Below are 27,872 nucleotides of genomic sequence, written 5' to 3'. Positions count from 1 at the left end.
GAAAGGAAGCCAAAAGAGGTTTTGTTTTACATACAATCTAAAAAGATCAAGACCAGATATGCAGAAGACTGAGGTCAGCCACCCCACAGCCCAGTGTACAGATAGGATTCAACTGTTAGACCCAAATGAAATGGGAGGCAAGTTCCAACTGAGAAAGGAATTTTCAATGCCATAGCAAGTATATACAGTAGCAATTCTCCAGAGTCTTCATTTCTCAAAGTGCACCAAAGAGAAATATCCAGAGATTTTAGGGGCTGGTACAAGGTCATAGGGTGACACTGATGAACCCAGATGTTCTCAGAGTTCCTGATAGCATGAGGCCATAAGGTCTGGTGATAAATGGAGCCCTGGCCCACCCCTGTCTAACAGTGGGCAAATCTGTCTTCCAGTCAGAGAACTCTTGATTATTCAAATAGTGTGCATTGATGGCATCATGTTCACTAAACCCGCAAGAAGGTAAGTGGCAAATACTCAAGACATCCTGTAAAGACAAATGTATGCCAGTTGGTAGGAGGTAAAGCACAAAAACTCAGTTTTACTACATTGGTGAAGTTATGAAGTTCTACCACTGGGGCATGCTGAGACATCTCTCTCCAAAGAGTAAATTATTGTATCTTGCTCCTACTACCACTAAAAAAGCTACAGCACTCGGCAGCCTTCTGGATTTTTGAGACAACACAAAATACATGGGGACAATGCTTTAACGTATTCCTAAGTTTTAGTGGGGCCACAGTGAGAGAGGGTACCACACCAAGTGACTTAGTAACTAATCAGTTACATAGTATATCAACCATGTCACCAAAGCTGCCCATCACAAAAGCTCAGTACTGTCAGATTCACCAAGCCACCAGCCTGGCCAGCATGGTAATAATCCATGGTACATTCAGGATGGCTCCCAAGCAGGTCCACAGGCTCCCAAGTTTCAAGAAAAAATGGCCCAGAACTCTAAATCGCTTACCTCCAAGGTACTAACACCTCTCCCTTTCACAATCTATGACTTAATTGGAGTTCACTACCATCAGCCAATAGGGGAAAGGAAATCCAGGCTTTATTCACAGAAGGATCAGCTTGCTGTAGGCCAACCACACGGACTGATGCCGTATTAGACACAGAGTGGACTTGAAAGTAATGAGGGAAAATCCACCCAGCGGATTAAGCTTCAAGCAATGAACCTGGTCAGCACTTTGGTCATGATGTGATGTCAAATTTAATGCTCACCAAAGACTTTGTGTCAACAGCTTTCCAGTTATTTAGCTCATCTGAGCACATTCTGTGGTCCATTTCCCAGGAAGCACTCAAGGAAAACAGGTTTCCTGAATTCCTGCAAACTTCATGTAATTTGTTATATATATATATATATATATATATATATATATATATATATATATATAATATATTTCATTATAGAATTATGTTATAAAATAAATATTTTTTAATTTGTCATTTTCCCACAAATCCTTTTATATCTTTTCTGATTTCTAAGGCCAACCTACTTTTTGACATTCTAGTTCCCATAAGGCATTACCTGCTTTTGTGTTTAGTCTAGTTCAGTCTTCATTTCCAAATTATTCTTCCTTTTATTTCTAGTACTTTCCCAAATTTTAAAAATTCTGATTATTGGTATTCTTTCATACTTCGGATCACTTTCAAATGATAGAAGTCATTTAAAAAATTTTTTTGACATTTATTCATTTTTGAGAGAGAGAGTAAGAGAGAGAGACAGCGTGAGCAGGGGAGGGCAGAGAGGGAGACACAGAATCTAAATCAGGCTCCAGGCTCTGAGCTGTCAGCACAGAGCCCGACGCGGGGCTTGAATTCTCAGACCGCGAGATCATGAACTGAGCTGACGTCGGACACTTAACCAACTGAGCCACTCAGGTACCCCAAAACATCTTAGAAGTCATTTTTAAATAACCAGGTCATAGTTTTGATCTCTTATGGGCTTGCCTTTCTGGTGTGCTTCCAATGTCTATGAGATACTTTGTTCCTTATCCTCTTATTTTGTATAACAACTTTGCATGACTATAGTTTTTTGTTACTTATTTTTGTGTGAAATCAGCTTTTCTGAACTTTTAGGAAGAGGCTTGGTTCAGGGTAACTTTTTTAGCTTTCTCAGTTTCCAATTCTGTTGTGTTTTGTAGCATTGAAAAATATGGGAGTTTGCTTTCTTAGATTTTCCTAGCTGTTTTCTGTTCAGTTTTTATTATTTTATATACTTTTTAAAATGAGATATAATTGGCATGTAACATTGTGTAAGTTTATGTCATAGATGTGTTGGTCTGATAGATTTATAGGTTTCCTGGCTCTTTTTAAGTAAATGATGTGATGGAGATAAAGACAAGTAAGATAAAACACTGGATAAAAACACAAACCCAAACATAGCAAACAAGTACTTTTAGTCAGAAAGCAAACTTCATGCTCCACGAAGGTCTACAGAAATAAAATGACCTCCCAAAAGAAACAAAAAGTATAATCCTTTTACAAAAATGTCTAAAACTCAAATACAAATGCTAGGGTTTAATGGGATCTAGTAGCCACAGTTCTACTTTGAATAACTGAGTTCTGTATGTTAGAAGATATAAAATAAAATCCTATTTTAAGTTGGAATAGAAAGACTTCAATATGTAAGTATCAGAATAAAAATGCTCTATAACGATAAATGGATTTTCACCAGGCCAGTACAGTCCTTAGTATCACACTTCACCTCAGAGAACTAAACAAATCTTTAATGGTAGTTTGCTGTGATTTAAAAGGCATATCAATACTTTCCATACAACGTGTTATTTTAGTTATTCTTTATCAAGAAGTATTGAAGATAAAGAGATGCTGATTACCTAGATACCTATACTACGGTGAAATATTATTTCAATTAAAGGCCTTTTCACTCAAGAGCCAGCTTAATGAGGTTCTCACTGGCCAAGGGTGATAATTTGAACAAAAGACTAATGACACCAAGTGACTAACACAATGAATTTAAAACAAAAAAACAAAAAAACGCTCTAAGTGCATAGTGATACTGCAGAGAAAAACATTTTTTTTAACTCACTGGACACCAATTAGAGTTTCCAGTGCACCAACAGTTATTCTGAAAAATAACAAAGGAAAAGGATCAAATATTTATCCTGCCATTTTGGTATGAATATATTCCATGTAACAAAATAGCCCTAGTGGGTGGAGCAAAGCTTTTATATATAAAAGAATTCCAGGTAATAAATGCAACAGAAATAATAGATTTGGAAAATCATTTTGCAAACCTTAATGAAATAACTTATTCAGGCAAATATCACTAATGTATGCTTTCAAAAACATAATGCAAGAACGTTATGAAGAATTTTCCAACAAGGTGCTGGGCTTCTACCCATGTGCCCAATGACCAATTTGAGCCTCAGTAAAAGTGGGACAACCAGATTAAATGTCTCTTGATTAAATATAAAGTGCACCATACTATCAAGTATTGTTGCTCAAAAAAGAAAAAAAAAGAAATCAGAATCTAATTAATCTTCCCTAGATCCAACTTTTAGGATATGGGATAAATGACAGAACAAGTTAAACAAAAAAAGCAACTGACCACATTCAGTCTATGAGACACTGTAGGCAACTCTCACAATTCCTTCAAGAAGTCACAGTGTAAAGAGAGCAGGAGCTAATTTAGATTTCAAGATACTTAAAAGACAAAATAATCAAATATATCATGTACACCTTCTCTAGATAGTGATTTGTACTACCCAAACATAAATATATTTTGGAGATAACTGGGAGATTTTTTAATGGGCTATATATTAGATATTAAGAAACTTATTAATTCTGTTAGGTATGATACTGATACTATAATTACAAGTGGGAATGTTCTTTTTTTGATATATCCTCAAGTACTTAGATTAAAATGACATCACATCTGAGATATGCTTTAAACACAAGGGAGAGAGAAGAAACCACTATGGCAAAATATTTATGGTTATATGGTTATTAAAGCTAGATTACAGTATGTGGAGATTCATGATGTATTTTCTCTATTTCAGCAGACACTTCAAATTTTTTTAAATAGTTAATAAAATAACAAATCACTTTCAAAAAATGTTTAATATATAGAATTGACAAAGTTTATTATCACGAAACTTTAGTAGGTTTTTAAAAAGACTTTTGACTTTAGAATACTGAAAGATGACAATCCATGACAGGACATATATAAACAAGGATAATTAAAATATTAAATACTATCTAAATTAAAAAACCATAATTCAAATTGGTTGATTATAATCTCTGTGTATTGTTAGGAGTTGTATAGTTTACCCTTCATGAAATTCACCCCACCAACTCATGAAGACTACAAAACCTCACCACAAATTCAATTATACAATTTACAGTAATCAATGCTGAGTTTTTTGTGCTTAAAGCATGCACTAACACAGAAAGCACAAAATCCTATTTACAGGGATTTTTTGTTTTCTTTAAAACGTATCTCAATCATCTTTTAAAGTGCAAGCTACAAATATACTGTATCCTTAAAGAAAAAAGGCTTCTAAGAAAGTGAGAGAGAGCGATTCAGCACTGCCAAGAGTGGTTATATAACTAACCAAAGGCAAGCTGGCAGTACTGGGCTAACTCTGTTTTAGTGTAGCAGCCTCCTCCGTGGTAGGTGATTCTTAGCTCTTACTATACTACCAGCCGAACATGTACTCCATCGCTTTGGATACAAGACTTTCATCTTTTTTTGGCGTCTGTCTGTCAGAAATAACCTATTAAAAAAGCACACATAATTGTTAGGCTATAGTTTCTTAAGTATCATGTCAATTCTAGAGTTAATGGCTAATTTAAAAGAGCCAAACAGTTAAATGCATTTGTGGTACCGAATTGTATATTTAAAGAAGAAGACAGGGATTTAGTTAGAACAACTTTATGCTTTAAAGCACAAAATCCTATTCCTTTGGCAAGACAAATTATATCTTCTCCTTATATCAGAAAACTGAACAAACAATACAAAAGCTACAAGAAATGAGGGTTTTAAAATCCTTAGGGGTGCCTGGCTAGCTCAGTCGGCAGAGCATCTGACTCTTGTTCTCAGGGACATGAGTTCAAGCCCCACACCAGGCATGGAGCCTACTATAAAAGAGACAGGACTGGTTTAAAAGAAAACCTTAATGAAAAATCCAGTCCTAGTCTCCAAATTTCAGGGGAAATCAAAAGACTAAATTGTCACTCTCTATCTTACTAAATTAAAAATGTTTTATTTGCTGTTTCAGGTCTGTGACTAGGCAAATTCAGAACCTGATTAATTAGGTAGGAGACAGTAACATACTGAATGAGAGTCATAATACTTCTATCATTCTTCAATGAATATAATGAACTTTCCCTTTAAACTTTTTTGAAACGAGAAACAGTGAAATGGGAGCTGGTCAATGGTCTCTTTGATAACTACAGCTACTCCAACATGAGTGAGGTTCTTCATTTGTGAGACCATCAGATTTAGTCATCAGTTCAACAAGTTTTTTAATATTCCCTCACACCAGAGATGTTCATAAGAGAAACTTTAATGTATGCAAGTATAACTTAGAAAAAACTAAAACTCTCAAAATGTTTTAAATAATGGCAAAATTTTTTTTAAATTCAAGGTAAGTTTTCAATTGGCCAAAACTATAATTTTTAAAATAAGGAATTTAAGAATGCAAATTTATAGGGATTTCATCAAGGCAATCACATAAGAAATATTTAATGGCACACAATCCAATGGTTAAACATGCTATGCATTTCACTTTTTCAAGTTTATCTTTATCTAATTCTTAAAATACCTGATAGTCACTAGTAGAAGCTTTGTATGCTGTAGCAAGAGGTCTCATGGTAGAAATCCTAGGAGCACTTCCAGGCTGGGTTGGTGTGCCTACAGTTTTGATTGGTGGTGTAAAGGCTAGAGGTGGAGATGACAAAGCACACCTGTCATGGTTTTCCATAACACTCTGGAGAAAGAAAGGTAAAGAACTTCTCTGTTTATAAACATAATATGCTATTATCCACTATTACACCCTACTTAAAAAGAAAAATTTATTGAAAGAGGCACACTTTATTTGATCTAATTAAACTTTCAAACAATTTTAGGCTTGATATAGCAATACATGCTTCTTAGCTAGTATTTGAGATCTAATGCTCAACCAGAAAGCTCACTTCAGTGATCTCAAACATCCTCAAGATGACTAGAGACTCACAAGAGTAAAAATCTCCTAAAAAATACTATGAAAAACCCTCAAGGAGAAAAAAGAAGATTCTTGGGGAAATCCTGGGGGAAGTAGGGCATGAAATTCCAGTAGCCAGGAACCCCAGATTCTCCTCTGGCCTCTACAAACATCTGTTACAGCATAATATAATAATTACAGAACTCTAAAGTAACCACAGATTGTAAGAACAGGAGCCAGGCCTGCTTTGCGCATTAATGTGTATATATGAGCACAGTGCCTGGTAGACAGAAGTTCATGTATAATTACTAAAGAACAATTATGATGATTTTACAAGCCATGAAGTATAAATTGTTCTCAGTATTATTTATAGGCATATAATAGTTTTTAAACATTTTAAAATAAAATGACTAAAAAGTTTCAGCCATTAAATAGTTAACCCTGTTACCATTCATGTGAAGTATTTCATTTTGAAAGAGCAGCATTCCTTTGAAGTATTTAAAGATTTTTATGTTGCTTTTGCACAGGAGAATGAGCTAGAAGTTAGGAGACCTAAAATCTAGATCGTACCTTTAACAACTCTAGATAAGTTACCCAAGTCCTGTTGGCCTCTTTATCTATAAAATGAAGGAGTCAGGATGGATTACCTCTAAATTCTAAAGTCCCATGACTAAAAATTTGGCTTCCCATGAAAACAATACTATAACATCATCATATTTTACGAAGTAAGAAAAAGGGGCACAGTGAAGCAAAGTGACATAACTGCCAATGTCTATACCTAGACTTGTACTCTTCATACAGATGAAGCCATTTTCCTTACATCAGCAATAACTTACTTTATCTATACATGGTTTTACACCAATCATGATGGACTCTCCAAAAATCCTCCCATCTTTGCTTAAGGCTTTCCGAGCCTGCAGTTTAGATTGATAACGAATATGCATCCAATTTCCTGTGTTAGACATCTGCAAAGAATGAAGTTGTCCCTTAAAACATAAAATATATAAAACCTAACCATGAATTTTATTAGAAAATACAAAGATAAGAAGATATATATGCTTCTACTTTTTATTTGATGCCCCATAACAAACTGAATGCTAGGATTCAACAAAAATCCTATTAAACAGTTTCAATAATTTCTACCTCTCAATTCTCCAATATAAAGAATACGTGGCAAAAATTCTCTGAAAGTAATTCTCAAAAGCTAATTGTTTCTTATAAAAAGATCTTACTAACCCTTGCTATGAAATTGTTAAAAACTGTATTCATCAATATTATTTCTGTAGGAATTAAGTCAATCCCTGATAACAAAAAAAAAGATTTGTTATTTATAACTTGTTATAGGTAAGACAAGGTAAGATACTTGTTTTTAAAAAGCTCTCTACAAGCTAAAAAAGCCCTATGAACTCTGTAAATAAGGAACTTCTCTTTTCTTTCATCTCCAATAAAACAAGCAGATACTGGAAGACAGTTATATAATATTTGGTGTAATTTTTGTTAAGAGACTATGAAGCATTTAAGGAAAGAGGGGGGGAGCATGAAATTCTCGCTCTCTTATCTTCTCTCTTTATCCCTTTTATTAACTACTATGCAACCTCCAGCCTTCTAGACTCTAACAGACATATTCAATGAAAACTTAAAAGAAGAAAGAAAAACTTTTAAGTTTGGAAAAAAGCAGACAATATTCAGGAGCAAAGTCTCCCACAATTCACAGCTTCTCTTTCTTCACACTAAATCTTGAACTGAAAAGAAGTAAGCCTTACCACATGTTTTAAGATATTCCCGTACTGTGCAAACTGTAATAATATATAGGAAGCAGATGCTTGAGGAAACCTGAAAAAAGAGTTGTCCAAACAGTCAACTTCCATAATATATACAAATGCAAATTACCCTACATATAAGTATTTCAAGATAAGTTTCCCCCAATGGACTAGAATATTAATAGGAGATCCCTGATCATTCTGTTTTCCTCTGTATCAGCTAAATATATCATTGCCCATTACTCAAAAGCAAATATGTTAAAATTAGTTTTGACTCAGTCATTCTTCCCCATCCCCAGATTCCACATATGAAATCTCTAAAATTCCACTCTCACTGCCATTATCACACTCTTAGAAAAGAATTATCATGTCACAGCTATGTATATAATTTATTCTACGAGGGCATATATGCGTGTGTCTATGTGTGTGTGAGAAATACTTAGGTATACTACAGCTATTAAAAGGAGAAGCATTTTAAATTATATGGTCATATTATTTACACACTGAGTACCAACTGAAAATTCAGAAGTTTAGTTCTAAATGAAAAATGAAAATCAATACCAGCATCATTAGTATAGAAACATTTAAAAGGGTGGTTACCAAGATTTCAATAGCCATATATCTCTGAAAATTTTTAAGTGATTTTTCTTTTCTTCTTTATAAAGTTCCTTATGGTTTAAAAATATTTTATGAGGTATTATTACTTTTATAGTCCAAACAATGAAGCTATTTTAAGTTGAAAATCTGGAGTTTCCTTAACCAGTAGCTTTAGTTATCGAGAGCTTGCATTCAGGACTGAAATTTTATTTTATGTTATGTATGTTTGGATATAAAATTTCTAACCTCAAAGCAACAAATGAGGCAAAGTGCCTACAAAGAAGAGCTGAAGAAAATAAAAATGAAAGAGAAATAACGGTTCCAAGAGAGGGGAGGTACCTGAAAAATAAAATGTAATTCTAAGACTCTACGACCACTTTGAGTGGAAACATTTCAATACCCTATAAAAGAACCACCCCAAAACAACGAATGATATATCATGATGACCTTGAGTCAGTAGGAAAAAGTTAAATTATCAAAGAACATATATATTTTAGATGTACTATCCTATAAACAGTCAAAATAAAATATTTTATCTCTTAGAAGAAAACATTTCAGTTCTCGCAATCAAACTCATACAGAGGGTTACTAAAACATAAAACCAACAGAAAGTTAATAGGTGGAAAAGTGTGTATCTTAAAAATGAAGAAAAAGACTAGCAGAAGATATTCAAGTAATTTATCCAATTACTACGGAATCTTAAAAGTGACACATTACTGAGCCTGACAGACTTGGGATTGGACACCCAAATTCAAAAACATAGCCATGTTGTGAGAGAGTATGAAAATTTAAACACAAAAAGGAAAAGAAAAAAGTCAAGAAGCCATCCAATTGCTATGAGCTATGCATGGGCTTTCTGGGAATAAAGGAAAGCAATGATCTTGCTTTTTTACCTAAACAGAATCAATAACACATAGACTCTCTCTGGAAGGTGACACAAAAAACAGGTGGCAATTACTGCCTTAAAGGGGAGAAAAACTGTAGTTGGGGACACAAGTGGGAAGGAAAACTTTTCATTGTATATTCTTATACATTTACTTTTGAATTTTTAAATTTTAAATAAACTGAACATACATAGTCTATTCAAATGCACTAACATTTACTGTGCATTGTTCTTTCTTCAAGAAGCTCAAGTGTTGTTGTATTTTTTACCCCAAAACTAAATATAGTAATGTCCAATATCAGTATGACCTATCACACTTTCAGAAGCAAACCTTATGTAGCATGGCATGAACAGTAACAACTTAAAAATCAAAAGACCTAAGGTTTTTTGCTGACACTTTACTAATAACTATATGTAAACCCCTGAATAAATCACTTAGTCTAACACCTCAGTTTTCTCATATGGAAATGATGCAATATGATCTCCAAAATGCTTTAAAGTACTTTTTTGGATCTAAAAATCTATTCAAAATGTATCCAGGAATATCATGTATAATGTCTACTAATATCCAATATCCTGTGACTATAAAGTACCAACCTTGTGACATATATGCATACACACACACACACACACACACACACACACACACACATATCTATACACAAATGAAATTCAATTTGTTAGTTCCAAACTGGTTAAGTCCAATTGAGGGAGAATAACCACTGGAAAGAAGGGAGCTTCGTAAGTCTAAAGAAGGATTTCTGTTCCGTTATCCAGCAAATACACTAAAGAAAATACATCTGAGAAGCAGATAATTTTTTTTTAAAGTATCAACAAATACTGAACACTAATTAATAATAGCATGCTGAAGTGTCAGCGTGATTTGTATTAATGTGTGCAACTTATTCTGAAATGTACCAACAAAGAAAGATGAATTAATGGAACATAAAACAAATGAAGTAAAATATTAACAACTGTAGAAGGTAGGTGGTGGGTACATGCGTGTTTGCTGTGCAATATTTTTTTGGGGGGGGGGGGGGACATTTGATAATATGTATTATGAAATGTTAAGGAGTGTTTGGTTTTTAGTTTTTTTGGAAGGTAAATGATTCAGAAACCTTACCCGAACACAGTTACCCAAGTGTCATCGAGGTGATCTTCAGAAGTCAGTGAATCTCCTTGAGTATAAAAAGGATCCAACTGTGCAGGAGATAATGTTGTCTTTCGTGGCTGACCAATGTTTGCTGGACTAAACATACTTTGCCCTATATTAGTATATTTAGTAAGTTAGTTACCAATATAAACATCTTGGTTTATTTTAAATCAAAGCTCTTGGTTGTAAATGAAAAGATATATTAAAAGTTGGCAATTGCATAAATAGTTCAAGATATGCAACTTGTAATCAAATGATCATTTTATACTACTGTACAATTTCAGGTCATTAATAATTGAGCATAATTTATGATTTTGTAAAAGTTTTATTTTTTATAAATTTGCTAATGTTTTAATTTCCAGTTAAGCTTATACCAAAAGGGTCTCCAATCAACCTCAAGGACTACTATTGGATTCATATTCCAAATCTACCACTTTCATCACAGCACGTCTGCCTTAGAATTATGCAATAACTCATTACCTACAGAATAATCCAAGAAGCTCCACAATATACTTCCAACCTATATTTTTCAATATGTCCCTAAACAGTATCTACCCTAGATCCTGAGATGCAAATGCAGTTTTCTTTTACTCAGGTAATTTCTAACTTAAATGTCTAATTCTGTTCTTTCTTTGCTTATCCTTCAATAACAGCTACCAACTAATGAGTACTTCTACATGTCCAAAATGCCAAACTAACTGCTTTACATGTTCATTTTATTTCAGAGGCACTGTCCTATTGAAACCACACGTTTCTGAGAAGTGGAAACCATTCTTTACTCTTTGCAGTAATGATAATGATTCACTCAAAAAAAAAATATTTTTTCAGTGCCTAAATACACAGCTAGCATCATTATAGGTATTGAAGACACAGTAATGAAAAGTAAGACCAAAATAAAAAACAAAAAATAAAAAAATAAACAAAACCCCATCTATCTCTAATGGAGCTTAAATTCTAGTAGAAAAGAGACAAATAAGTAATACCTAGTACATTAGAAAACAGAAACTCCTTGAGGCAGCTAGGCAGTTCAGTTGGTTGAGCGTCTAACTCTTGACTTTAGCTCAGGGTAGGATCCCAGAGTTGTGGGATCAAGCCCTGGGTCAGGCTCTGCTTGGGATTCATTCTCTCCCTTTCCTGCACTCACACTCTCTCTCAAATAGGAAGGAAGGAAGGAAGGAAGGAAGGAAGGAAGGAAGGAAGGAAGGAAGGAAGGAAGGAAGGAAGGAAGGAAGGAAAATCCTACAGAAAAATAGATAAAGCAGTGTGTACCTATATACATACACGGAAGCATTAAATGAAACAAAGATTTTGCTGAGGTGACATTAAAATAAAAACCCAAAGAAGGGGGAGGGCAAAACATGCCAGTATCTGAAGAAATAAACGTTAAATGGAGAAAAAATCCCATACAAAGGACCTAAGAAAGGATATGATTGGTGTTTGATGAACAAGACAGTGAAGAGGGGATGTGAGGTCAAAACAAGTATATGAGCACAGCGAGAGGTAACAAAAAAATCAGACCCCCCCCCCCCAAAAAAAAACAACTTTGTAAGCCACAGTAAAGGCTTTGGCTTTTACCTCAAACGAGTTGGCAAGCCAATGGAAAATTGTGAACAAAAGTGCCATAACAGGACTAAAATTTTGAAATAATAATGAACAGCAACATTTCATTTATTTATTTCATGGTACTTATTATACCATTTTACAGGTCTAAGTTTATTTAATTCTAACCATCTTACAAGGTAGGTTCTATTAGTAACTCCACTTAACGAATTAGGAAACGGGATGTTAAATAACGTCAAGAAGTGCAGCCAAAATTCCAATCTATGCAATCCAAATTCAAAGGACAAGCTCTTAGGAAGTAATCTAGTTAACATTTGTATTTACTACACCAGCAATTCTACAAGTATGGACTGGAGACTCTGAATAACTTACAACCTCTCTTGATGGGATCAGCCAAGTCAAAGTTATTTTCATAGTGATTTAAGGTTTCATTTGCCTTTATACTCTTAATTCTCTCATGAGTACAATGGACCTTTCCAAAGGATGCTTGATGCAATTCAATCAAGCATTCAATCAAGCACCGAGATTGAATACAGAAGCAGATATAAGGGGGTGTCTAGGAGGTTAAGCATCCAAGTCTCGGTTTCGGTTCAGGTCATGATCTTATGGTTTGTGGGTTCGAGCCCTGCATCTGACTCCTATGCTGACAGCGCAAGCATACTGGGATTCTTCTTCTGCCCCTCCCATCCTTGCGCGTGCTCTCTCTCTCAAAATAAATAAATGTTTAAAGAAAAAAAATGCAGATATGAGAATTCAACTCTATTTTAAACCAGACATTAAAATTTGAAAAACACAAAGCAATGTCATTCTCATCATAATCTTTTCTTGTAGAAAAGTTATTTTTTAAAGTTCCTTATGTTTACATGAAATAAATTACATTAAAATGAATTAATACATACTGTAAAATATTTTTTTAATTTCTAATGCAGTAACTATCAATAGGTATAACCCCAAACCTCTCTGGCCTTTAATTTCTAAGAATGTATTAAGGATCCTACAACCAAGAAGCCTGAGGACAACTGTTTTACAGGGCCTTGTACATCATTCACAACCCACGTTTACTGATTTTCTGGAGGTTCTCTGCTCAATATATTCTAACTGTGTATCTGCTGCTTAGTCATGTCATTTGTCCTGAATTCCCAGTTGAGTTGAAAATCAACCTAACATTCCAAAGTGTCTGTAGTCAAATGGAGTTCTCAAAGTATATTCTTAAAAAAATAAGGGGGGGGGGGGTGAAGAGCTAGTGTGTTAAGTTTTATAAAAGGCCATATATTATCCTGATGGGAGATTTATAATGCACATAAAAAAACTTGTGAAGATTAGTCAATAAAGAAATATTTAAAACTTTATTCAACCCAAAATTTCCTATACTATAATGACTACATTTTACCTTCATAAAACACATACTTTGGTAAATGCTGATCTTGGGTTGAGTACATTGTATATACCTTAAAAATGCTTGATTAATGCACATAGGAACTGCTATTAGGAAATGAGCAATAAAGCTAGTATTCAAATCCAAAGCTGAGATGCAAAAAGGGTAACTGAGTTTTCCTACTCATGAATACAGAATGATTTTCTTAGAACCACACAAAAAGAAGTTCTCTTAACAAAGAAACACATTCAACGACCAGTCACAGTGACACGCTGTTAATCCGTAACAAAGAAGGACTGGAGAATCAAGTTACTTTCCAGATACAACACTTAAAAGGTCAGAGTAAATTTTAAAAAGGAAAAACCTAAACAGCCCCCCTGCAATCTATTTTGGAACATTCTTATTTTATTTTAGATCCTCATGTTCCAACTGCTAGTGAATTACAAAAAAATAATGAAAATATCTTTAATGTATGGGGGAGAAGGAAGTACAACACCTTGCTTTGAGGAAGGTAACACGTAATTGTGTCAGAAGCCCAGAAAGGATTGGACTGGATGGCAGAAGGCTAGTGTTGCTACCCCTGAACCAATCATTCACCTTGCTAGAGAGCATCACGGGAAGATGAGTGGGAATAGAGTAAAAGGGTTTGTAGTTAGTTCACACTATAGTTCTATAACTTAATGTCACAATTAAAGAGAGTTACTGAGCCTTACTTCCCAAATATTACAACAAAAAATAAAAAAACAGTAACAATATTAATGATAATTGCTAACAAGGATTGAGCATTTATACTATGTTCAAGGTGGGATTACAGGTTATTTGCATGTATTCATATTTAATCCTAAAGGCAATTCTATGAGATAGAACCTAGCTTCTGCTTTTTACATATGAAGAACACAAAACACAAATGTGTATCTAACATCTATCCAACATAGAGAAGATTAACTGAAAGAGTATGTTTAATAGGTTCAATAAACGTTAGTTTCCATTTTACCAGGGCAGCATTATTCTGACACAAATGCCAGATTAAAATCAGATGATCATCAATAGATGCAGAAAAAGCTTTTGACAAAAACAAAACATTCTCTCATGATAAAAATGCTCAACAAACTGGATATAGGAGGATCATACTTCAACATAATAAAGGCTATATACGATAAGCCCACATCTGACATCATATTCAGTGATGAAAAGGCTGAAAGTTTTTCCTTTACAATCAGGAACAAGGGTGCCCACTTACCACTCCTTTTGACATAGTACTGGAAGTCCTTATCAAGGCAATCAAGTAAGAAAAATATAAAAAATAATAGGCATCCATATCGGAAAGAAAGATGCAAAATTGTTGTTGCACATAAAATAATCTTATACATAGAAAATCTTAAAGACTCCACTAAAAAACCTTTAGAACTAATTAATGAATTCAGTGAAGTTGCAGAATACAAAACCAACACACAGATCAGTTGCATTTCTACACGTTGACTACAATTTAATAACTAAAAAACAAATAAAATAATCCCCTTTAAAATACCATCAAGAAGGGGCGCCTGGGTGGCTCAGTCAGTTGAGCCTCCGACTTCAGCTCAGGTCATACCCTCGCAGTTCGTGAGTTCGAGCCCCGTGTCTGGCTCTGTGCTAACAAACAGCTCAGAGCCTGGAGCCTGCTTGGGATCCTGTATGTCTCTCTCTCTCTCACCCTCCCCTGCTCATGCTCTGTCCCTCAAAAATAAATAAATGTTAAAATACCATCAAGAATAATAAAATACATAGGAATAAATTTAACCAAGGAGATGAAAGATTTATATACTGAAAACCACAAGACTCTGATCAAAGAAACTGAAAAAACAAATGGAAAGATATACCACGTTCACAGATAGGAAGGATTAATATTGTTAAAGTCCATACTTACCCAAAGCATCTACAAAATCATTAGCAAGATGAAAAGGCAGCATATGGAATGGAAGAAAGTATATGCAAACCACGTATATGATAGGGGTTACTCTTTAAAATATATAAGAAACTCATACAACTCTACAGCAAAAAAAGTCAGCAGAGGAACTGAATAGACATTTTTCCAAAGACAACATACATATAGCCAACAGGTACCAAAATGATGCTCAAAACCACTAATCATCAGGAAAATGCAAATCAAAGCCCCAATGAGATATCCCCTCACACCTTTTAGAAAGGCTATCATCAGAAAGACATGAGCTAAGTGTTGGCAAGGATTCGAAGGAAAGGAAATCCTTGTACACTGCTGGTGGGAATATAAATTGGTACAGCCACTATGGAAAACTCTATGGAGATTCTTCAAAAATTACAAATAGCACTACCACATGATCCAACAATCCCATTCTTGGATATAGATCCAAAGAAAATGGAAACAGGATCTCAAAATGGTATCTGCACTTCCATGTTCCTTGCAGCATTATTCACATTAGCCAAGATATGAAAATAATCGAAGTGTCCCTCAGTGGATGAATGGATAAAGAAGAGATGGTACACATACACAATGGATGTTTTTCAGCCATGAGAAGGAAGGAAATCCTGCCATTTGGATGGCATCCTGCCATTAACATGACGTGCATGATAAGTGAAAGAAGTCAGCAAAGACAAATACTAAATACTGTATGATCTCAGTTATATGTGAAATGTAAAAAAGCCCAACTCAGAGAAACAGAGAGTAGAGTAGTGGTTACTATGGCCTAGGAGCTGAAGGATATGGAGAGATATTGGTCAAAGGGTACAAACTTCCAGTCATAAGGTGAATAAGTACTGGGGATCTAAACAACACCATGGTGATTATTGTTAATAGTATCGTTTTATATACTTGAAAGTTAACACAATGGTCATTCTACAACATACGCTTGTTGAATAAACATACTGTATACCTTAAACATATACACGTTTTATGTCAACTGTATCTTAAACCTGTAATAAATGTTAGTTTCCCTTAGTTATTATACCCACAAGACTTACCTGTTACTCCAATAATAAAATGGAATAGTGTTAGACAAAAACTCACAAAAGTTAACTATTTTAACAATACTAAACTTCAATATAAATGATGTACTTGGTACATACATTGGTACTTCTTTTACATTGAAGGCACAAATATATAAAGTCTGAAAGATTTCCAGGAATGATGTCCATCTCTTGCCTCCAAAAAGTAGTAAACCAAAACTATACCCTCAACAGTATCAAAAGTTAAAGCTAATCAATCAAGTAAAAACTATAATGCAACAATGTGATTCTAATTAAAGAGAAAAAATATGATCACCTAGATTTGAAAATTCTTAACTCTTTTAACTGTCATACAACTTGCATCCATGTCCTTTAATTGGACTCAAATGTAGAAACCCACAATTAATCTAATTTAACCTAGTAATGCAGCCTTTCTTTCAGAAAAAAGTTTCAGATCACCTCAGCTCTATAAACGATTATTGAAGAATCTATTTAATTCAGAACAGAACATTCTTAGACATTACTAGGAAACAAGGAAAGATGCTCAAGATTGCTTACGTTCAGCCATCAAGTAACCAGGTTAACAAAAAATAGCTCAGTAGCCAGAAAGCTTGAAAAATGAATATTCAAATATTTTTATAAAAGCAACCAAGCAAATGATGATATGCAATCATTATTAACTCTAGAGAACACAAAAGGTATACAAGAAGGAAATGGAATCTCAGTGTATTACATGGCTGAGTCTTATAGATTTAAATTTTAAAACCAAGTTCATGCTTAATAAAAGAGATAATACAATTTATTGAAAAAAATCAAACTGTGGGGTGCCTGGGTGGCTCAGTTGTTTAAGCATCCATCCGACTTTGGCTCAGGTCATGATCTCACAGTTCATGAGTTCTAGCCCTGCATCGGGCTCTGTGCTGACAGCTCAGACCTTGGAGCCTGCTTCAGATTCTGTGTCTCCCTGTCTCTGCCCCTTCCCTGTTCGTACTCGGTCTATCAACAATAAATAAACATTTAAAAAAAAGAATCAAACTACATACATGCTATAATACATTTATCTACCAATTATTCTTTTTCCTCATCATCACAGATGCATTTAATAAGTACAACACATTTTTTAAATGCGGATTTGGGGTGCCTGGGTGGCTCAATTGGTTAAGCATCCAACTCTTGATTTCAGTCCAGGTCATGACCTCCCAGTTTGTGGCGGTTCGAGCCCTGCATCTAACTGTCAGTGTGGAGCCTGCCTGAGATTAATTATCTCTCTCTCTACCCCTCCCTGATGGCACAAACGTGCAAACACATGCTCTCTCACAATAAGTAAACTTAAAAAAAAATGAGGATGATTTAAAAAAAATTTTTTTTTTTCAACGTTTTATTTATTTTTGGGACAGAGAGAGAGACAGAGAATGAACGGGGGAGGGGCAGAGAGAGAGGGAGACACAGAATCGGAAACAGGCTCCAGGCTCTGAGCGTCAGCCCAGAGCCGAATGCGGGGCTCGAACTCACGGACCGCGAGATCGTGACCTGGCTGAAGTCGGACGCTTAACCGACTGCGCCACCCAGGCGCCCCTAAATGAGGATGATTTAAAATGTAACTCGCTACTTTGACAAGTGTCTGCTTATCAACTAACTTATCAACTATCCCTTTAGGAAATAAGCAAAAGCACACAAAAGGTATTTTTAAATGAATTTAGTTCTTACCACAAAGACATGCCTTTAACATACAAAAGATGGTAAAGGGCATTTTAATATAAAATCTAAAGCCAATTCCAATTTTTTATGTTGTGTATTACCATTAAAAAGGTTCAATTTAGTTATGCTACATCATGTAATAACCTTCAAGCAAGAAATTAAATGAAGGCTCAAAATGAGACAACCATTATGACCTTTAAAAATAAAACAAATCAAAATTAAGTCTCAAACGAATAAGCAATCTAATTTTTGCCCTGTCAACTACTCTAAAAAACATAATTACTTATACATAATCTAAAACTATTTACATAACTTTAGCATAATTGCCCCCCACCTTGTTAATGTTTAATTGCTCCACTGATTTTACTTCCTTTCAATCAGACTTCTTGTACCCACATGCTAAGCTTTATAAGATGAAAATAAAGTACACCTATCAAACCACATCAAATTGGACTGTAATGTGTCTCCCTTGGTAAATTACTATTCAAACACTCTTCATAAGATCAAATTAAAGTAGAGGGCAAAAGACCTTATTACCCTTTATGAAATGTCTTCAATTAAAGAATAGATTTAATTATTTCAAAATAGGCCACTAACATAAATGGAGATAAAAAGAGTGATAAATTTTAAACAGATATACGGCACAAGAAACTTGGGAAAAAAGTGGTTCCTGACAGTGCTGTTCCTTCTTACCATGAAACCAAGTAGCTCTATGTGCAATAAAGATCTGGCCTCGGGCGCCTGGGTGACTCAGTCGGTTAGGTATCCGACTTCGGCTCAGGTCACGATCTCACTGTCCGTGAGTTCGAACCCTGCGTCGGGCTCTGTGCTGACTGCTCAGAGCCTGGAGCCTGTTTCAGATTCTGTGTCTCCCTCTCTCTCTGACCCTACCCCGTTCATGCTCTGTCTCTCTCTGTCTCAAAAATAAATAAACATTAAAAAAAAAGAATTTGGCCTCAGCCCAAAGAGAGGTCTGACCTTTGTCAGGTTCCTGGGAGGGAACCTCTAAACCCTAGGAACTTCCCCAGAGACAGGAGACTTTCCCCTGTTATTCATGGCAAGCCCCTCAAGTGCACCTGATAAGTTTATGCTAACAAGGTGATTCAGGATGGGGGGCAGGTCACACCATAAAAACCAACCATGTGATTCTGGTTAGAGCTTTGAGCCACATGCTATCATCCCACCTTGGGGCAGAGGGGCCTGAAATTTGATTTGAGCCACTTGATCAATGACTCAATCAGTCATGTTTACTTAATGAAACTCTAATAAAAACTCTGGACATGAAGGCTTCAGTGAACTTCCCTAGCTGCCAGTATAAGCACCATATACCAATTCTGGAGGGTGTTGGAAGTGAAATGATTCACTTTCAGAAATACCAAATAAAGGCTGTGCTGTCTGGTTAACAATAGGTTTACAACCTATTGGAAATATGTACAACCCCCCCCCCCCCAATGGAGTCCCAAACCCTTAGACACTTACTTCCGGGTTCTTCTTCCCCGCCCCGGCCCCCCCCCCCCCCGTCCCCATCTCCATTTTGCGGGCTTTGCAATGAGCATGCGCCAAAGAACTGAAGTCTCTGCATCACCTCAAGGAATGTACTTTTTGCCTTACATGGGCATAAGTGATTTTTGGGTAAGGCTGTAACCTCTGTAACTCAGCTAATGAGGAATCAGGGGAGGGACTTGCACACGAGAAGATACATTGTCTGCTGTAACTGTAGGGAGCATGCCTATCAGACACCCACTCTTGCAAGAATCTTGATTAAAGCCTCACTTCACTGTGCTCCGAGTCTCCACGTCCCTCCTTTGGGTTAGCGGGCTTATTTCTCATAGAGGGTAACATGCCATGGGAGGTTCATATTTGGAACTCTCCCAAACTTTGCCCTATACATCTTTCTTTCGCTCTAATTTATACTGTTTTGCTCTAATAAAACTGTAACTTTAAACATAGCACTTTCAGTGGGTTCTGAGTCTTTCCTGTAAATTATCACATCTTAGAGTAGGGCTGGAAATCCCTGCATTTGTAGCCAGTTGGTCTGAAGTGAGGGTAGGCTTGGGGACCTCCAAATTTGTAACTGGCATCAGAAGTGAGGGCAATCTTATAGGGAATGTGTCCTCAGACTTTTCAATTTAACAAACTCATTGTACCCAAGAACATAATGAACAATGTGTATAACAACACCCAATCAAACATGGTGAACTGAACACTTGTATTCACCTCTCATCCCTGTCAGACACCTAATGACAATCATTCTAGAAAGCCTCAGGTTTTGAGAACACAGGAACTATGGAAGGTATGAAAGAGGCTGCTGGCTGAAATCAAAGAAAACTAGTTGAAAGTGTATACAATAAGAAATGAGAGGATAGGTCCTACCTCATCTTAAGCAGCCAGATGACTATCATTCAGCCACTCGACCCGATGACACCAAGGACTTAATATCTGAGGAAAAGGAATCTACATGGCTCAGGACCCAGTGAGTCTAATCACAGCAGAGAACAAGTGTATGGAAACTGATTAAGTGAAAGTCTGCATATTGAAAAGGAGACTTCTCCCCTTTCTAAATTCAGACCACCTACACAAACATTAAGGCTCAATATAAAGAATTCTTCTTTGAGAAAACTTAAAAGAAAAAAAGACCTACATATGCTGAAATCAGAGATTTCCCCAACAAAAATTTAACTGACGGTCCATTCCCCTTACAGGAAAGTCCAGTAAGAGACAAAAAAGCCACCAATTTCCACTTTCCAGACAATGTTGATCCATACACATGCACAGATTCCAAGGAGCTTTTTAGTGTCTCATTCAATTAAATATGCCTCTACCAAGAAAGCTTAAAAAACAATATGAGCAAGAATAAAAAAGACCAACATTATTCTCACTGGAATGACATTTTACCCATGAAACAAGAAAAGGAAACTATGTTTTTAAAGACATTCAGAGATCTACAACAACAAAAATGTTTTTGGTAATTAAAAATGACAAAATAAATTATTACAAGAGTTGGAAGCTGAGACTGAAGACATGTCTCAGAAAGTAGAATACATATATAAAAGACAATGTAAGGGAGAAAAAGTATCTCTGCAGTGCTTACAAACCAAAGGAATTCCAGAAGTAGGAAACAGAAAGAAGAAGAGCAATTATTGAACAAATACAGGAAAATTTCCCCAAACTGTAGGTAAGTATCTTGACTTAAAGGATCAATTAATTCCCCAGAGAAACAAATGAAAAAGCCCCACGCGACAGCACAGTTGTGCAATTGAGAATACTAACCACAGATCTTAAATTTTTTGAAACCAGGCCATATACAAAGACTAAGAAATCATTACCACACATGACTTCCACAAAACACTAGAAGCTTAAAGAGAATGGAATGATGACTCCAAAGTTCTGACCTAAAATACAATACCCAGCCAAACTAGCAATCCGGTGTGAAGACAGGGGAGGGAGGGGAAAAAAAAGCATTTCAGTCAACATGAGGTCTAAAATTTCATTTCCCTCACAAGCTTAGAAAGCTACTCAAATATGTTCCCTACAAAAATGAGCAAATAGCTCAGAAACTTGCCAAGGCAAGTCCTAGGAAGATAGCTGTGTACTATGCTCAAACAGGAAACAGCCCAAACAGAGGCTAAAAGAGAGTTCTCAGTTTAAAGCGAAACAAAAAACTATTTGAAACTATCTTTGAGCATTTTTAAAATGCTCAGATATGTATCTTAGCAACGACATTTGCCTAAAATCAAAGGAGTAGATGGCACAGAGAAAATTAGACAAATGGGAAAAAATACAATTATTAACTTAGAAAAATTTTAGAGAAAAGATAAATTATACTACTTGGTTAAGCATAAAAAAGTGTTTATATAGTCATAACAAACATTGACAAAGGAATAAAGTCTGATATAATTATATTCAGATAATGTGGAGGTAAGATAAACTCCAATTACCTTAAGATAATATACCAACATTGAAAACTGACAATCAATTAGCCACATAATCATATATGGTGGACTCCAACAATATATGGACCTCCAACATGACTATATCCTAATACCTGGAACCTGTGAATATTTTACTTATATGGCAAAAGGGACTCTGCAGATGTGCTTAACAATCTTGAAATGGGAAGATTATCAAGATTATTCAGGTGGGCTCCCAATATATCCACTAGTGCCCTTAAAAAAGGGAGAGGGAGGAAAATTTTTTAACTCCATAGAGGTGATGTGATGATGAAAACAGAGATTGGAGAGATACACTTTGAAGATGAAAGGGGCCACAAACCAAAGAATACAGGTAACTGCTAGAAGCTGGGAGAAAAAAAGAAAATGAATTCTCCTTAGAACCTCCAGAAGAAACTAGTCCTACCAACGCTTTGACTTTAGCCCAAGGAAACTGATTCTGGACTTCTGACTTCTACAAAACTGCAACAGAATAAATCTGAATTATTTTAGGCCACTAAATTTGTGGTAATTTGAAACTAACGTAGCATCTCATTTAGATAAATGAAAGTAAATTCCAAAAGGAATAGCTCTAAGGTCTGGACTGGTTCTGGAGGAATAAGGCTAAAGAATGCTGCATTTCATTGTACATAGTTAAGTACTGTTTGATTTTTAAAAACTATCTGCTTTTATTATTTTGACTAAAATAGAAAATATTATCCCCACCAAAGCTAGACTCTATTCAATGGTACTATGGTTAGTCTGGCATGAGATTAAATAAATTTTGGTGACTAATTTTAAAAAATCAGTATGTTAAGCAGAAAATGGTCTCCCAAAGATGTCCAAATCCTAATATCCAGAAGCTGTGAGCATGTTACATTACATGGTAAAAAGAAATACAGGATGTACATGGAATTAAGACTGCTAATCACCTGATCTTAAATGAGAATATTATCCTGGATTAACCTAGTAGGTCCAACATAATCACAAGATTCCTTAAATGGAGAAAGAAAGAGTGGTAGAAGAAAGGCCCAACTGATTAGTGCAGACTTCGAAGATGGTAGGGAACCATGAGCCAAGAGATATGGACAGCTTCTAAAAGCTAGAAAGGAGACGGAAAAAAAAAAAAAAAAAAAAAGATTAACCCCTAGAACCTCCAGAAAAGTACACAGATCTATTGATGCCTTGATTTCAGCCCATTGACAATATTAGACTTCTGACCTCCAGAATTTTAATGTAATAAATGAGTTTTTTATTTTAAATTTTTTTAATGTTTATTTATTTTTGAGAGTGAGACAGAGAGTGAGCGGGGGAGGGGCAGAGAGAGAGGGAGAGAGAGAATCTGAAGCAGACTCCTGGCTCCAAGCTGTCAGCACAGAGCCCAATGCGGGGCTTGAACCCATGAACCGTGAGATCATGACCTGAGCCAAAGTCAGACACTTAACCAACTGAGCCACCCAGGCACCCCAAATTTGAGTTGTTTTAAGCCATAAATCTGCGATAATTTGTTTCAGCAGCATCCAAAACTAAAGCAATCTGGAGTAAGGTTAGTGTTTACTACTCTAATTGTAATTTTTTTTAAAACTATGCCATGTCAAGTTGGACACAAATATTCCAATCCTCTTTTTGGTATTGGGATGTCATCACCTCAAAACGTTATATACATATATACTGGTTTCCTGTGTCTGTTCTAACAAATTACCACAAACTGGGTGGCTGAAAACAAGAGAAATTTATTGTCTCACAGCTCTTGTCACAGCCAGAAGTCCATGATCAAATTTTCATCAGGGCCAAATGTGTGCCAAAGGCACTCAGAGAGAATCCATCGCTTGCCTCTTCTAGCTTCTGGTTACTGCTGGCATATTTTGGTGTTCATTGGCTTGTGGTGACAACACTCCAATCTGTGCCTGTCTTCACATCACCTAATCCACTGCATGTTTTGGAGGTCTGTGTCAAATCTCTCTTTCCTGTTAAGGACACTAATGACTGAATTTAGGGACCATCTAGGTAATTATCAAGATTACCTTCTCCCTACTCTGCTCTCTCCTGAATTTTCAAGATTTCCTTGGGAGCTCCTCCTCTCAAGACCTTAACTATTTATTTGAACCACACAGTAAGAGTCGTAGATTCTGGGGATTAAGACAAGGACATACCATTTCAGGGCCACTATTCAATTCACTACAGTTTATATCCATCAACCCATTCAGTCAACAAATGTTTACTGAGGTCCCTTTATAACCAGCTCTGTGATGGGTAAATAATGAAAAATACAGAAAGAATCTCTGTCCTGAAGGAGTTCACAGTCCAGTAGTGGAGAAAGATACGAGCTAAGCAGAGACAGCTGTACAGAAGCACATGTAAGAGCAGCTAACCCAGATCAGAAAAAGAAGTGTCAGGAAAAGGTCCCTCACAGATAAGTTAGTCCTCTTCCTCCTCTCCTAGGAACACTATCAGAACTCTGAGCTCCTAGCATCAACAAAAACACTTGGAAAGTACTATAGTCTGAATAACACACTTAGTCCATTAACAATATGCTAACATAAATAAGGATTCTAATTCAGTAGACAAAAGTGGTATACCATTTGAGAAGAAAACGGATAGATACATGAAAGCAGTTCAAAAAAATTAAGAAAAAATTTAAAAGAGTGTGAAAAACAGAGGAATATTTAAATAGCAGCAGAAGAAAATGGAGAGGTGCGGACAGGGAAACAGGCCAAACATACTCAGGGCAATAATATGCCATGATTGAAAACAGTTTCTGAAATTCTCTAATCTAGATTTCTCACTTTATCATATGACCAAGGTTGCCCTACACCAGAAATAAAATTTTTAAAAAGATTTTAACATCACTTACAAAATTAAAACAAACAAAAAACTCCTTATTGGACACAAAGACCTAAGCATAAACACACTAACATCACTAAACCCCATGATATCTCTTTATAAAAGTGGTCTATCTCAGAAAGTTAAAATTTACAAATTATACAAGAAATTTTCATTTGGTTAACACTATAGGAGCTAAAAAAAAATAGCTCTAAGTTTTAAGTCTACATTTTCCTTTCAATTTTCTCAAGTCAACTTCTTTTCCCCCTTTTTTTTGCTTATTATTGATCACACGATAGATCCTCATGCCCATCATATCTTTTCAAAAATATTCTTTTTCACATATGCCACATGAAGACTTTCTAAACATAAATTCCTTAACCTCAAAGTAGAAGCAGCAGTGGCTCCCAGTGGCCAATTTACGATACATATTATTTTCCTACCATGGTTCTTGTATTTTCATAAAAAATTCTAAAAGTACAAGAACCTCACAGAAGTTAACACTATTTGAGAAAAATAACAAAAGGATGTTTAAATAACTTTAATCATGTGCTCTTCTACTTGACAACAATAAGAATATTATAATGTATGCTTTTCAAACAACTAAGAGAACCTTTAAAGTACGAAGTACATTACTTAACATTGTGTTTTTGCATTTTCAATGTCCCTGGGATGACTTAACTGACTCAATTGAATAATGAAGAGTCACTATTGTAGCAACTAGTCAAGTAACAAAACATTGTCATCTACCTATTTGCATGATCAGATTAAGACTGTTAATACCTGAACTCTCCCAGAACATTCCACCTCACATATGTAACTAAGACTGAGGTAACACACCTAAATTGTTCACTCTGGTATAGGTGGCAGACAGAAATCTAAAGATATACCCCCAAAGTTTCTGTCCCCTGGTTTAATTCATTGGTAATTCAAATGAATTCCTAGTACACTAGTCCAGGTACTGCTGGATAAAATGAAGGTTATTAATCAGCTGGATCTTAAAATAAGGAACTACCCTGGATTATTCCAGTAGGCCCAATATCATCAAATGAGCCCTTAATAGCAGCAGATGGCAGGAAAGTCAAGTCAGAAATACAAGAGAAGAGGGAGGTCAGAGAGATTCAAAGTATAAAAGAGACCTTGATCTGCCACTGCTGTCTTTGAATATGGAAAGGGAGTCACAAGCCAAAGAATAAGGGCAGACTCTACAAGCCGAGAAACACCTCCAGGCAACAGCTAGGAAAGAAACAGGGACCCCAATCCTACAACCACATGGAAGTAAATTCAAACAACATGAATGAGCTTGAAAGTGGATTAATACCCAGAACCTCACGAAGAGAACACAGCCCTACTGACACCCGAGCTCTAAAGCAAAGAAAAAAAGTGAGAAAATAAATCTGTTTTAAAATCTTTAAAAAGAAAAAACAGGGGTGGGTGCCTGATTGGCTCAGTCGGTGAACCATGAAATTCCTGATCTCACAGTTACAAGTTCAAGCTCCACAACAGTTGTAGAGATTACTTACAATTGAAAAAAAAAAAAAAAAGTTTTGTATTGTTTTAAGCCACTAAATTTGTGATAATCTGTTAAGGCAGCAAATTTAAACTAACACAGATTATGAGGTACTTGAGAGGCTCAGTCGGTTAAGCGTTAGACTCTTGATTTCAGCTCAGGTCATGATCTCATAGTTTGTGAGATCAAGCCCCAGAGTCAAGCTCTGAGCTGTTCTCTCTCTTCCTCTCTCTCTGTCCCTCCCACGCTTGTGTGTGCTCTCTCTCTCAAAATAAATAAACTTACAAAAATTAATACAGATTCTGATTATAAGCCAGGTGCTGCTGTGACAAATACCTAAAAATGTGGAAGTGGCTTTGGAACCAGGCAGTGGCTGGATAGTAGAAGAAATCTGAGGAACGTACAGAAAAAGCCTAAATAGCCTTGATCAAACTGGTAGCAGAAATCTACCTGTAAGTGACTATTAAACCACTGCCACCAGTGAAGATTCAGACGCTTGAAAAACTCTGGACTCAGAAGATGGAAAAAAAAAAACAACAACTTGTCTTTGGATACTGCTTTTGTTAACAATTCTGATAACCTCTGCCTTTTATCTGCAGTGTTTAGTACATTTCATTTTATATAATGGTTGATCTGGTTCCTTTTAAATCTACTGTCTTGCTGGGCTTTTCTCTCCCATCTTTTTTGCTGTTCCTCTTTCTCTTCCTTCCCACCCTGCTTTGTCCCTCAACTGGATTAATGCAGTAGTAGCCTCTTATTTTGGTTTTGCTTCTACCCCGCCCCTTAACCAAAAGTCTGTAATCACCACAGCAGCAGTCTCATCCTATTTGTTTTCCGCCTTTTCTGGGTAAAAACCAGTTGATTCCATGACATACAAGGCCCTGTACTATGGGTCCCCCGTTATCTTTCTGACCTCATTTCCTAGTATTCTACCCCTCACTCACTCCATTTCACACTAGCCCCCTTGAACACCCAAGACACACTGCCACCTCAGTGCCTCTACGTTTTTCTCTTTCTGGAACACTGTCCCCACCTCCCTTAATTTTTTTTTTAATTTTTTTTAACATTTTTTTTAATTTTTTTTTTTTAACGTTTATTCATTTTTGAGACAGAGAGAGACAGAGAATGAACAGGGGAGGGGCAGAGAGAGAGGGAGACACAGAATCTGAAACAGGCTCCAGGCTCTGAGCGGTCAGCACAGAGCCCAACGCGGGGCTCAAACTCACAAACCGTGAGATCATGACCTGAGCCGAAGTCGGACGCTTAACTGACCAAGCCACCCAGGCGCCCCTTTAACGTTTTATTTATTTTTGAGAAAGAGAGAGACAGAGCATGAACAAGGGAGGGGCAGAGAGAGGGAGACACAGAATCCGAAGCAGGCTCCAGGCTCCGAGCTGTCAGCACAGAGCCCGACGCGGGGCTCAAACTCACAAACCGTGAGATCATGACCTGAGCCGAA

The 27,872-nt window shown here is 36.0% G+C and overlaps 1 protein-coding gene across 3 annotated transcripts in view; it reads right to left on the bottom strand.

Annotated features, from left to right (window-relative positions):
* Positions 1–4,077: 4,077 nt before the first annotated feature.
* NUP35 (nucleoporin 35) overlaps positions 4,078–27,872 on the bottom strand; it is a 35,364-nt gene continuing 11,569 nt past the window's right edge. For 2 of the 3 annotated variants that reach the window (XM_045480435.1, XM_045480436.1), the window contains exons 5-9: positions 10,528–10,669; positions 7,928–7,997; positions 7,001–7,129; positions 5,787–5,951; positions 4,078–4,736 (exon numbers count right to left, since the gene is read on the bottom strand). In XM_045480435.1, coding sequence (XP_045336391.1) covers positions 4,659–4,736; positions 5,787–5,951; positions 7,001–7,129; positions 7,928–7,997; positions 10,528–10,669 — 584 coding nt within the window. In that variant the 3' untranslated portion in view covers positions 4,078–4,658. The remainder of the gene's footprint in view (positions 4,737–5,786; positions 5,952–7,000; positions 7,130–7,927; positions 7,998–10,527; positions 10,670–27,872) is intronic. The other variant, XM_045480437.1, reaches the window with a different exon arrangement.

The sequence above is a fragment of the Leopardus geoffroyi genome, chromosome C1, assembly GCF_018350155.1.
Source record: "Leopardus geoffroyi isolate Oge1 chromosome C1, O.geoffroyi_Oge1_pat1.0, whole genome shotgun sequence".
Lineage (NCBI taxonomy): Eukaryota > Metazoa > Chordata > Mammalia > Carnivora > Felidae > Leopardus > Leopardus geoffroyi.
This window is presented reverse-complemented; position numbering and strand designations above follow the sequence as displayed.